Source organism: Gallinula chloropus, assembly GCF_964237585.1.
Source record: "Gallinula chloropus genome assembly, chromosome: 32".
Taxonomy (NCBI): domain Eukaryota; kingdom Metazoa; phylum Chordata; class Aves; order Gruiformes; family Rallidae; genus Gallinula; species Gallinula chloropus.
The window spans coordinates 2,069,515-2,082,190 of record NC_140117.1 but is presented as its reverse complement, the minus strand read 5'-3'; the positions used below and the strand labels follow the sequence as shown (position 1 = coordinate 2,082,190).

General features: G+C 57.7%; 2 protein-coding genes across 2 annotated transcripts in view; both read left to right on the top strand.

Moving 5' to 3' along the window:
• Nucleotides 1-12,676, top strand: part of LOC311202781 (class I histocompatibility antigen, F10 alpha chain-like) — a gene marked incomplete at its 5' end in the record, with an annotated part of 270,685 nt that overhangs the window by 8,259 nt on the left and 249,750 nt on the right. The gene's annotated exons all lie outside the window — the stretch shown is intronic.
• Nucleotides 9,498-12,661, top strand: LOC311202873 (butyrophilin subfamily 3 member A2-like; the record flags this gene model as incomplete). The annotated part of the gene is made up of 6 exons (XM_084277521.1): nucleotides 9,498-9,603; nucleotides 10,385-10,468; nucleotides 10,856-11,203; nucleotides 11,552-11,833; nucleotides 12,080-12,184; nucleotides 12,525-12,661. 6 exons carry the CDS (start codon nucleotides 9,498-9,500, stop codon nucleotides 12,659-12,661), a joined length of 1,062 nt encoding a protein of 353 aa, XP_084133647.1.

The window sequence follows — 12,676 nt, the reverse complement described above, 5'->3', positions numbered from 1 at the left end:
TGCTGACAGTGGGGAGAGCTGGTGGTGGAATGTTCCAGCAGGATTGAGACAAACACCTGACACAGTGTCTGAATTGTTGGAGACGGTCCCCTACACCACTCTCTGGCTCCACAGGGCTGTTTCCTTCATGGGACGCCAGGGTGGCGTGAATGACAGGAGGTCAAGCAAGGAAGAAGGACAAGAGAGAGCATGTTCCCAGCAGCTAACAGCACCCAATGAACTCTGGCATTTGTACTTCTTAAAATGTCCATTTCTTCCTGCTGGAACAGGCTGCCCAGAGAGGTGGGGGATGCTCAGTCCCGGGAGGTGTTCAGGGCCGGGCTGGATGGGGCCCTGGGCAGCCTTGTGTGGATCTACACAACGTGTAGAGCGGGAGCGGGGAGAACCTTCCCCTCGGCTCCCGCTGCTCCATCCCCGGGGGCTCGGGGAGCTTCGCAGCGCTCGGCTGAGTGTCCGGTGCTGGGAACCAGGGGGGAAAGGCTGGGGGGGAGCGGGCGGGGGAGGGGGCGGGGGTGGGAGTGGGGGAGGGAAGGTAAAGGAAGGATCAGGACGGGCGGGAGGAGCAGGAAGGGGGAAGGAAGAAGCTGGGTGCTGTTTGGGGAGAACAGCGGCCAGAGCAGCGGCTGGAGAGGGGCGTGGCCATGCAAATCGAGAACAGCAGCGGGGCGCGCACGGGCTGCTGGGAGTGCTCGGTGCGGAGCTCTCCGCCGGTTTCGCGGAGCTGGGAGCAGCGGATCCCGGCGGGAAGAGGGGGATAGGCAGGGGAATGCGAATGCGAGAGGGACGTGGGGGAGTTTTGGGTCCGCTGTGGAGCATCCGTGAGTTGTGTGAGTGCCGGCGGGGGTGTGTGGAGGTGCTGGGAGTGAGTCAGGCATCGCTTCTCGGCCTTTTGGCTAAGATCAAGTGTAGTATCTGTTCTTATCAGTTTAATATCTGATACGTCCTCGATGAGAGGACTTTATATTAAACGGATTTTTGGACTTGGGAGTTGGACCCGGAGCTTGCTCCCTCCGCTCCGCGCATCGTCCCGGTATTGCAGTGCCTCCGGGAGCGGTGCACCCCGAGATGGTCAAAGGCAGATGAATCTGGGCTCTTTCTTTACTTTGTCAGAGCTTCTCTGATCCGGCACATCCCGATCCCTTCCCCCCTGAGGGATGCGGATCCCTGGAGCCGGGATCCCGGGGTGTGGGATAAACCCGGCTTCCTGCCTGTCTGGAAACAGACCGTCTGTCTGCTGACAGATGGTCCCTGTCTGTCCCCACAGTGATCTGAGTGAGTAGGGGGCTCCTCCTTATCCATCCCAAGAACTACCTTCCTGCTGATGCTTCCTCCTTATCCGTCCCAGGTGCCACCTGCCTTGGGCTGCTGGGGTCACGAGTCACAGCCTTGCTCCCATTTATTATGTTCTCATTATCAGCTTTCCCTCCAAGCATCTTGCAATAGTTAGTAATTGAATTTACTCTTATTGATGTGTTAGTTATTATAAATGCGATTTCTTATGCTCCCTTATATACGTGTCCCCCCCCCCCATCAAACGTGCCAGTGCCTTGGGAACAGCCTGTGCAGTTTGCTCTGTCGCCAGATCACAAACGTTCCCTTCACACCCTGAGCTCCTCAGCTCCTTTTTTCATTCTTTCTCCCCCTCCCTCCCTTCTGCCAGGATGTTCAGCAAGGAGAGAAGAAGATGGACAAACAGCTGCTCCAACAAGGGAAGGGAGAATGGCCTGGAAGCCCGGCTGATCCGCTGCCCACCAGCGCCAACAAGTCACGACAGGGAGAATAAGCCCTGCCTTTGTGGTGGGGACTTTGTAGCTGGTGTAAATGGGGCTGGGGGCTTCACCTGCTCTGTGCTGAGAGAGGCAGCATCTAGTTCTAGTGCTGGCAGCCTGACTTGAAGGTAGGAGATCCCCAGCGCTGTCTGTTCAAAGGGATCGATCCTCCTCCCGTCTGACACGGAGGAGTTTTGCCTCGGTGGGGAATCCTGTTCTCCCCGGGAAGGAGAAACGTGAGGTAAACACAGGGGGTTCCGGGATTGTCGGGGTGGAAACCCGGGGGCAGCCCGAGAAGCCTCAGCCCGGCTGCCCGCGCAGCTCCCTCCCTCCCTCCCCGCATCCCCGCCCTTCTGGCTCGGGCAGGGCAGGGGGAGCGGGGTGGCTGCGGGACCCAGCCGAACCCAGCGGGACAGGGGAAACCCGCCCCGTTCCCGCCCGCTGGGTTCGGCCGTTCCCGGCGGGTTCGGCGGCCGGTCGCGCGTCGCCGTTGCCCGGGCAGCCGGTCCGGCCGGTCCCGGGCGGGGCCGTTCAACGCTTCCCAAGTCCCCGCTCCGTGTCCCGGGACACGCGTCCTGCCCACCCGCCGCTCTCGCTCAGTCGAGCCTTCGGCCATGGCTGAGCCGGTCGGTGCTGCGGGAGCGGGAGCGGAGACAGGCCCTGAGCGCCGGGAGAGCGCTGGGGAAAGGGCTCGGTAAGCTCCGGGTCTCCGTCCTCTCCCCCGCTGAGCCGGGGGGAGGAGACCGGAGGGGGAACCTGCCCAGGGGCCGGGCCGCCGGCCGCTCCCACCCACCCGCGTCCCTCGGGCCGCAGAACCTGCGGTGGGGGGGCGGAGAGAGAGAGGAGAGGAGAGGAGAGAGCCGCCCCTCTCCTGCCCGGGCTCTGCCTCCCCAGACAGGCGGCGGGAGGAGCCACTGGAGGGGCTGCCCCGCACAGCCCTGGGAGGGGCGGCCGGGCAGGGCCGGGCCGGGCAAGCGGGGGGCAGAGCCGGGGAGGGACGGCCCAGCCCGGCCCAGCTCCGCCCAGACAGGCAGCGGTCGGAGCCAATGGCGGGGCTGCCCCACCCCCTGGTGGGAGGGGCCGGGCCGTGCCGGGCGCGGCGCAGGACGGGCGCGTTCCCGCCGCGGGCTGCCGGTGCCTTTGTTCCGATGGCTGCCGGGGCCCCTCGGCGGCCTCTTGGCCGCCGCCCGCCGCGCCCCCCGAGCCGTCCCCGGCCGCGCCGCCGCTGCAGAGGCCGCCCCCCAGGTCAGCGCTCCGGCCCGAGGCCTTAGGGCCGCCCGAGGGCCTCGCCCCGTCCCTGAGGCCCCGCGGCGTCCCGGGTGCGGCCTGCGGGACCTCTCCTGGGCGTTGGAGCCCAGGGCGGGAGCGGAGCTGCGGGTCCCCCCGCCCCGAGAAGGCCCCTGGCGACCCCGCCCCCCTTGGCCCCCCGGGGGCTTTTCCGTCTGGGAAGCGGGGAGTTGGGAAAGAAACGGGCCCTGGGAGCGCGCGTGGGGCAGGAGCAGAGGGCTCTGTGTGTGTGTGTGTGAGGGGGAGCAGCGGCTGGGGGGGAGTCCCGGCGTAGGGCGTGTGGAGACACGGGGCTGCCTTCCCGGGGCTGAACCGGTGCCGGCGTCCCGGAGCTGCCAGGCACAGATGGTGGGGGGTTGTGGGGTTGGAAGGGACCGGAGAGACCCGTCTTGTTCCGGCCCCCCTGCTCTGGGCAGCGATGGCCGTGCCGTGCCTGTGGCTTGTGTGTCCCTGAGGAGAGGGAGCGTCTTGTGGAGAGAGACGCTGGCCGCAGCAGGAGCAGCTCCCAGCAGCCGTGCAGAGCGCAGGGCCAGGGCAGGAAGGTGCCTGTGCAGGCGCTGCTGGCTGTCCCGGCACGATGGGAGCGGGAGAGCCGGTTTCCCTCAGCGACCCCTCGCTGGGAATGGCGGGCGAAGCGGTGCCAGGGAAGCCGCGTCAGGTGCTCCAGCTGCTCTCCCGCTGCCAAGGGGTTTCCCAGCAGCGCTGGCTGGGACGGGCTGGGAGGTGGCAAAGGTGTTCCCAGGGCCCCTGCGGGAGTCCTTGCACGGAGCTCTCAGCCACAGGCTGGTCGTTCTTTCTGCCCCTTGAGGTAGAAAGAGGCAAAACTGCGGGTGTGGGTGGTGAACCCCCCGGGGAGAGTAACTCAGCGTTGTACACAGGGGCATTGCCCCGCTGAAAGGCAGTGTGTGGCTTGGGGGGGGGTTAACCTGTGCAGAGTGAAACAAAGCCCGTTCCACGTTAGCCAAAGCCATGTGTTTGGTGCTGGGAACAAGTGTAACTCATGAAGAAGCATTAACAGAAGGGAATTACCCCACTGTGGAGGGATAATAAGCGGTGCCTTGGCTTGGAGAGGCGGGGGATGCTCTGTGGTGTCTGTGTGTGTGTCTGAGATGATCCCAGGGGGGCTTGGAAGGGGAACTTCAGCAATTAGCTCTGGGAGTTTTGCTTGTGTGAAGCTCAGCCGTGGTTGTAAATCCCTGTTCTGTGTCTTCTCTCCTCAGCTCTCAGCAGCCTGCGGAACATCCTGATGGGCAGGAACCTCCAAAGCTACAACCAGGTGGCGCCCATGACAAAGGTAGTTCACAGCCCTGGTTCTTCTGGGGTTTGGTGTCCCTTGGAAAACTGAGGGGTGTCTGAAAGTGCAGAAGGGTGTGCAGCTTGGAATGAATCCCAGTGCTCTGGGTGGGATCGAGGAGCTGGGCTGCCATGCAAATGGCAATCCAGACCCCCTCTTAAGTCACGCTGTCACGTAGCCTGCCTTTGTTGTTTAGATGCTGCCATCCCTGGGTGTGAGGAGAAGGCTGAAGAGGTTGCTGCTGCTGCGGTGAAGGTCCCAGCCAGGGCAGCAAGGAAACGCCGAGCTTCGGGCAGCGATGCCGCTCCAGGAGCAGAGTCTGTGGGAGAGGTTAGCAGAGACTTTCCTGAACCTGTGCAGCCTCAGGCTCTTCTTTGCCCTTGACAGCAGGCGCCTCTGGTGTGCTGGGTTTGCCTGGCTCAGGTTTGCCTGCTCTGCTCTGGCACGTGGAGCTGAGGAAGGAGCATCCAAACTACGTGACCTTGGGAAAACAATCGCCTGCTTCCTCTGGATAAAGCCCTCTCTGCTGGGTTGGGTATCCACCGGCCCGGGAGAGGATTCCCCTAGGACTTTGGCTCTGTAAAAACGAGTCCTGAGCTGCTTGACCCCTTAGTTTGGTTGGGAGGTGCCGTGTTCTTTTTCTTACTGCCCCGTAGGGTGAGAGGAGTAAGAAACCCTCGTGCTCTGTTATTTGTCCCTGAGAGCACCATTGACTCTTTGTTTGTACAAAACCCCTTTCTGAGGGGCTCAGCTCTCCCCGAGCCAGAGTCAGGGCTGAACTCCGGAATGCTGAGGAGCTGCCCGAGGGGAACTGGGCAGGAAGCCTGAGGGGGTTTAATCCCTGCGTGGGGGAGAGCCCCTATTAACAATCAAACCCAAAGGGCAGCGTGCTGGTCAGAGATCCTGCTAAGATCCTTCTGCTGCGCTCTGAGCCAGCAAATCCTGGTCCCTAAATCGGACCAGAGCTGCCTCCCTTTCCGGAAGCTTCCGCTGGCTTGGGCTGGTGTTCAGGTTAAACTCAGGGCGGTGCTTTGTTTGTTTCTGTTCCAGACTCAGGCCCTGTCATCTGAGCCTGCAGTGAAAAGACCCAGAAGTTGTGTGCCAGGAGAAGAACTGGTGCAGACTGGTAAGGCTGACGTCAGGGCGTGAGCTTGTTTCTCCTGCGCTCTTCCTGGCGTGTGGTGCGACTCTCCCCCTCGGCTCACGGACGGGCTGTGGCGGCATCGCCCCTCGGTAGCGTCTGGCAGTGCTGGGGTGGGAACTCAGTCTCTTCCCTGCATCCCTGCGCTGCTGCTGGGTCGGGGCCGGGCGTTTCGCTCGGCATCTCAGTCCCGGAGCTGCCTTGGATGCAGCCAGCTCCAGCTGCGATATGGCCGCTGCCAGCTGCCCAGAAGGAAACTGGTTTGGTTTGGGGTGTTAGATGCCCAGAACCCTTTTTGGGGTTGAATCTGGGCTTCAGCCTGGCGATACCTCGTGCCCAGGGCAACTTGCTGCAGTTGCCAGTAAGAAAATCTGAGCCTGTTGTAAAGCAACAGAACACAGGGAATGTGGGGACGTAGGGGAGAGAGGAAACATTGACCTTTGGGGAAGCTCATCAACCTCCTCAGTTGCCTTTAACAGTGGCTGATTTGCTTACGCTCTCCTCTCGTAGATCAAATACCTTGTGGGAGTCCCTTGGGCAATGGAACACTCTCCCTTTGGGACAAGACAGCTCCTTGTGCCAGGTAAAACCCTTGAGTTTGCTTTGACTTTCTTCTCTGAAAGGTTTGCTTTCCATTTCATTCCTGAACTTCCTCTGTGCTGCCCAACATTTGTCTCTGAGTCCGCACAGGGATGTTTTTCCAAGGTTTCCTGGGCTGCTGTCCTAAGGGAGGTGAACCTTCAGTAGCTTTTTGTTTTTCCTGCCTCCTCTCCCAACTAGAGAAGATTTTTTTTTAAATCTGGGGATGTGACATGTAAGGTAATGACAGGGGATGCCAGTATTTTCTCTCTTTCTTTCCACCTCCCCTGGTCCTTCTCGCACAACTTAGAGGCAGTTTTCTCTTTTGGGTAACACTAAGGTGACAAATTTGACTCCTGCCCCTGTGGTCTGCCCGAGTTGAGAGTCACCCAGCTGAGTGTGAAGGGTCTCTGCACAGGAATGCCTGCTGTGTTTTGTGGTGGCACCAGTGCAGGATGTTTCTGTCCAGGGGTTTGACAGTCTCATTGTACTTTAGGTATTTCTGTTGCTGTAGCTGTGGCTCCCCACTCACATGTAGACAGCTGTGTAGGAATAAACTGTCTCCTTTCTGGTGCTCTGACATGTGTCAATACCAAATGCTGTGCTTATAAACACTGTGGTTCTTCTCTGTTGTTTTTTCCTGCACCAAAGTGCTCCAGCCTCCTCGACTCCTCCAGCCTCCTCGACTGCTGCGGCCTCCTCGACTACTCCAGCCTTCTCCAGTGCTCCAGTCCTGTACAGTCCTCCAATCTACACCACTGCTCGAATCTACTCCGGAGTTAAATCACACAGCAGTCTTCCATCTTACTGCTGTGTTCCATCCTACTCCGGCGTGCCGTCCTACTACTTCAGCGTGCTGTCCTACTACCATGTGCCATCCTACTTCCATTTTCCATCCTACTACTGCTACGTGCCATCCTACTCTGCTGTTCCATCCTTGCTGTGTGTTCCATCCTTGTCCAGTCTTCCAGCCTTCTCCAGTCAACCAGTGACAACTGTGTATCACCTGGACCAACAGAAATAGGGAGGAGATCCCTTTCCATCTGGGACCTGTGAGTATCCCCATGACTCGTACCTGTCCCACTTGGTGGGTAGACTGTAGCTGCACCACACAGCAGGAGGACATAGTATCTGGTTGTCTGGACTTGTGGAGGGTGACATATTACTGCACCCCCTTAGGTACCCGCTACTTAACTCAGGCTTGTGGTTACGTGGTGCTCTTTAGTCCTTTTTTCATGCTGTTGGTGACTCTCTCTGTGGCAGCAGAGCTTTGAATCCACGTAAGCTGGTGGTTGTAACACCATGTGTTGGAGGGCAGACACCAGGTATTGTCCCAGCCCCCGGCCTGGGAACTTCCTCCACCCAAAAGCTTTTGTATTTCCTCTTCCTGGAGGTGCACCTGGTGTGTGGGTACAGGGTGGGCATTGCAGTTCCTTGCTTGGTTCTCCTGTTCCTCCTCTGACAAGGCGTGGTCTGGGGGCTTCCTAAATGAGCTTCTGCTGTTGTGGGAGTCTCCTTCAGCAGCTGGCTTTTTGTGGGACTAAATGCTGGAGATCAAGAGGATCTTTTGTTCTCTTCTGGTTTAAACAGCAAATTCCTGCCAGAAGAAAGCCGGGCGTGCGCTTGCTGGGGTCGGCACTTTGGGGTGGCCTCAGCAGGGCAGAGCTGCGCTCCCCGTCCCTAACGAACCGGGTGTTTGTGCCTCCTTGCCACCCTGACTTCCTATTTAACAGCTTTCTCTCTCCTTCTCTTTCCAGAGTCACATCCCTCACTTCCACAGGAAGATGGTGTGGGACATAATCCACCAGCAGCTGCTGTGAGACGGGCACCACTGCAGTCACACTGTGATCCCCTTAGACTGACTCTTAGTTTAGTTTAGTTAAGACTCTTTAGTTTAGTTTAGACTCTTAGTTTAGTTTCTCTTCTGCAGTTTGCCCAAGTCCCTCAACGTGGGGTTGGGTTTGTTGTTCTGTTTGTGTCTGTTAAATGTGAAAAGAGAAATATTTATTTATTGTATTTCATTAAATATTTAAATTTTATAAAAAAAAAAGCCGTGCTGGTGTGAAGCTGTTTGGGACCGGAGCGGCGTTGACCCTATAAACAATATTTCATCAGTTATGTTGGAGTGGGGTTTTTTGGGGGTTCTTTCTTTTTTTCCCCTTTATATTCTCACAGCTGCTCTAAGTCCTTTAAAATCAAAATTGAATCCTACACTAGAACCAAAATAACGTAGAAGTGAAGCTATTTTATTAGGGTGACTGTCACATTTCCCCCTTTGGAAGTATTGATAATCATACTCAATACTTGCACAAACTCAGCTTTTGGCTTCATTGAATGTCAAATTGTCATGTGCAACTTCTTTAAGAAGTTGCATTGTAACTGACTGGTGTGGCTGCTGCTGCTGTGGGGATTTGTTCTGCAGTGGAGCCAGGGGCAGTGGGGTGGTGTAGGGATGGCGTGGGTTAGGATGTGCCTGAGGTTGGTTTGAGTTGATCTGAGTGAAGTTCAGTTGAGTTGAGTTCACTTGACTTCAGTTGACTTGAGCTGACTTGAGGTGATGTGTTGACTTGTGGTGACTTGGGTTGACTTGAGACAACTTCAGTTGACTTGAGCTCCCTTGAGGTGACTTTTTTAACTTGAACTGGCTTGTTGACTTGACTTGAGGTGACTTGTTTTGAGTTGCCTTGAGTTGGCATGGGATAGGTTCTGTTGGGATGTGGAGGTGTGGGATGCATTGGGATGCTGCTGTGAGTGGTGTCTAGGGGTGGCTGAGCTATCCAGGGCATGGGAATGGGCGGTGGACGTGGAGAAAGGGGTTGGATGTTTTGGAACCTGAGCACCTGGCTTCTCAGAGCTAATATCCAATGCTCAGAGCTGCTCCTGGTGATGCTGCTGCCATGTTGGAGATGGGGATGGGACCTCACTACTTCCCTGGCCTTGTGGGTTTGGGACCCCTTCTTCTTCCTCCCAACCCGCTTCTGTCCCTCCTGGACTGGAGCCCCCTCAGCTGTATCTGTGCTCCCCAACAGCCCTGGGGTCGATGGGGTTTGCCCTGATCCCCCTCCCCAGATCTGGGTGTGGCCACCGAGACCCCTGTACCAACACCTTTCTCTGGATACATTCAAGTGGACCCCATGCACCTCTTTTGTTGGGGTTGGGCTGTCCCTGCATGGGGATAGGTGGTTGGGGACAGCTGGGGACACATCCTGCCTGGGGATCTGAGGTCCCTGAGGGGACAGGGAAGAAGGACAAGCAACGGCTGGCTAATCTCAACACTTGAAGATCCCCCCACTCCATCCTGTCCTCTCCTACCCCTTTCCACATGATGTCCTGCTATCTTTCCCCTTCCTTCAACTCCTGGGGCTGACGGTTTTCAGCCTTTTTCTCCAGAACAAACCAATGTCCTGGGACCCCATAACCCCCAGAGATGGACCAAGTGGCCCTGACTCAGACGTACAGTTCCCCAGGCTCTGGTCGGGGTTTTCTCACTGCCTCAGCAACGGTGGTCACACACAAAGACAGCAGCACTTTTTGTGAGGGGAAACACTTCCTCAGGTGCCAAACCTTGCTGGGTGCTGTTCCCCAGCACAGGCTGCTGGGAGAGGTGCTGGTCTGGGAACAGCCACCTCTAGCACCTGCACCCAGGCAGGGATGCGGAGGGGGTTGAGTTCCCTTCACCCTCTTGTACCTGGGGCCTGCTTAAAGCTTCATTTTATGACTGTGGACATTGGTGCCTGCAGGCAGAACTTCAGCTCCTTGTGTGGGGGATGGAGCCACAAGTCACACTCCCATGACTGAATTCTGAAACTGGGAAACGGTTGGGTCTTGATCAGCCTGGTGCACCTGGCAGCTTGGTTCCATCCAGTGAGCAACTTGTCTTTCTCTGGGGGTTTAGTGAGGCAGAATGTGGAGGGGAATGGGTGGGGCCTCAAGTCCTGCACAGAAATGATAATTCTCTAAGAAGGGAACTTTCCATTCTTTTCATCAGCCAGCTGCAGCCAGCAACTCGTTTCCATCCCAAGAGCAACTTCTCCTTCTGAAAGGTATTTAGAATGTTTCCTTTCATTCCCAGTCAGTAATGGATTTGGGATAACTCCTGGAGAGGGGTAGTGGGGCAGAGCAGGGACTGAATAGAGGAACCGTATGCAGTCCTGTCCTGCCCTTGAGCACCGGTTTCATGTGCTGTTAGGGTGCTGGTACAGGGGCTCTGGGGATTTCTGAGGCAATTTGGGGTAGGGGCAGCCCTTCTTTGCCAGATCTCTTTTGTGACACCCATTGCCCTCCTCTGCCTCCCGTCCTCTCCCTCCTTTCCAGTCCAGCTGCAGATGTGGCTCCCGGTGAGCCCCGGGAGCCTCCTGAGGTATTGGGTGACCCTCCACATGCTCCAGCTGGGATCAGGTAGGTCTCCTGCAAGTCTGGTGGGGGGGTTTTGGCTGCTCCATGTAGCAGATGTGGGGCAGGGAGCTGCTGTGGGGCAAGAAAAGCCCAGCCCAGAGCTCAGCCATGCATGCTTTTGCTTTCTTTTGGCTGTTGTGTCTCTCAGTGGGCCTTGCTGGGGTGGAGATTGTTTTCTGGAGGAGGGTTCCTCTCCTGGGAAACCTCCTTCTCCTTCCAGTCCTCCCACTCCCGCTCCAGTTTCCCTTGGGTCTCTGGACCATGAGAGGGCAAAGCAACACCCACGGCATGGAGCGCGCCCGGCTCATACCAAGCTCAGCCCTGTCCTGCAACACCCTCAATTAACATAGGTGCCATCTCCGTGTCTCTGTGTCCTTCTCCATGTCCAAGCTGACTTCAGAGTGGTGGTGCCACGCCATGCTCTCCGTGTCACCGTGGGGCAGGACATCGTGCTGCCGTGTCACTTGTCCCCAGCCGTGGACACTCACAGCTGGGACATCAGGTGGATCCGGCACAGGGTCTCTGAAACGGTGCACCACTACCGACATGGGGAGGACCTGTTTATAGAGCAGATGGAGGAATATGCTGGGAGGACAGAGCTGGTCAGAGATGGTCTCTCCAATGGAAACCTGGACTTGCGAATCTCTGGGCTGAGACCCTCTGATGATGGTCAGTACGTCTGCACCGTGACCCATGGTGACTCTTATGGAGAAGCTACGATATATCTGGAGGTTTCAGGTTTGTGTCTGGTGCAGTGTTTGCAGGGGTGGTCATGGTATTCTTGGGCTCATATGTCCCTCCTAGACCCATGTCCCATCTCTTGGTACCCCAGGGGAGCTGGCATGGTGTCTGGAAGCCTTGGGGGGGTGCAGATGCTGCCTGGAGGTGCTGAAGCTGGGCAGCTCAGTCTTGCTGTGCCGGGAGGTTTGGGGGGAGATCTGAGGCTGTTGGGCATCAACGCTGGGTGGTTGTTGCACAGGCTGGGGTAAGTTTGGTGGGATCTGTGGTCAGTCTGCTCAGGGATGCGGTTGTGGCCTTGGAGCTGAGCCCATCCCTCCCTGATTCCAACCCTGGGCTCTTCCCCAGCCACAGGCTCTGTCCCTCAGCTCTCTCTGGAGGGTTATGAGGCCGGAGGCATCCGGGTGCTGTGTCGATCAGCCGGATGGTTCCCGCAACCGGAGGTGCTGTGGAAAGACCCCAACGGGCACCGTGTCCCCTCGGTCTCCCAGAGACGTTCCCCTGATGCCAGGGGCCTGTTTGACACCGAAGACGCCATCGTGGTGACAGGGACCAGAGAGGGGAACTGGTCCTGTGTGGTCAGGAACCGCCGCCTGGCCCAGGAGCAGGAGGCGTCCCTGCGCATCTCCGGTGCGACGGCTGCAGCCAGACCCTGCGGCGCTGGAGCAGGGCGGGGGGTGGCTGCCTTGCTTGGAGCAGCTTTGTTCTGGGCTTGGTTTGCAGTGTGGGGGTGTAGGGGCATGGGAGGACTCTGTCCCCTTGAGGACAGGTCTCACGGGACAAGGGCTGGGAGGTGTGGGGTGGGGGTCTCTGGGTCCTTCTCCCCATGGACATTGTAAATTGGTCCCTTTCCCTGTGGATCTGTTTGTTTCTCAGCTCCCTTCTTCCGTGATGCCCATCCCTGGATGGTCGGTCTGGGCGTGCTCCTTGTGTTCTTGTTTGGGTTCCTTGGCCTTGCTACTTATCTCTGCAAAAGGAAAGGTACGTTTGCCCCCCAGGGACATGTTGCCTTCATCAAAAAAGCTCTTTGGGCAAAGGACTAAAGGGGACGAGTTCACGATGGGGTGTGTGATGGAGGTCAGGGAGCACGGCCAGAGCGCCTGGCTGGTGGGAAGGTCCCAGAGACCCTCTGGAGCTGTTCCCACTGAGGAAGCAAGCTGCTCTCCTGACTTTCTCTTCCTCTGGCTTTGCTTTTCAGTGCTGCTGTCCAGAGAGCTGGGTGAGTCCTTCTGGCCCCTTCTACCAGAATAACGTCCTGTCACAGGATCCCCAGGGAGGGACTTGGCTTTGGGTAGTTCCTAACATTGGGGTTTAACTCCAGAGAGCTTGAGTCGGCTGATGAAGGGTAGGCTGTCAGGGAGCCATTCCAAGGACCAAGGCAGTTTTGTCCTAATCCCCAAAGAGGATATTGGGATCGGGCTGATCTCTGTTCCTGTGGGAGGAGCCATGGGGAAGTAGTTGTAATCTTTTTTT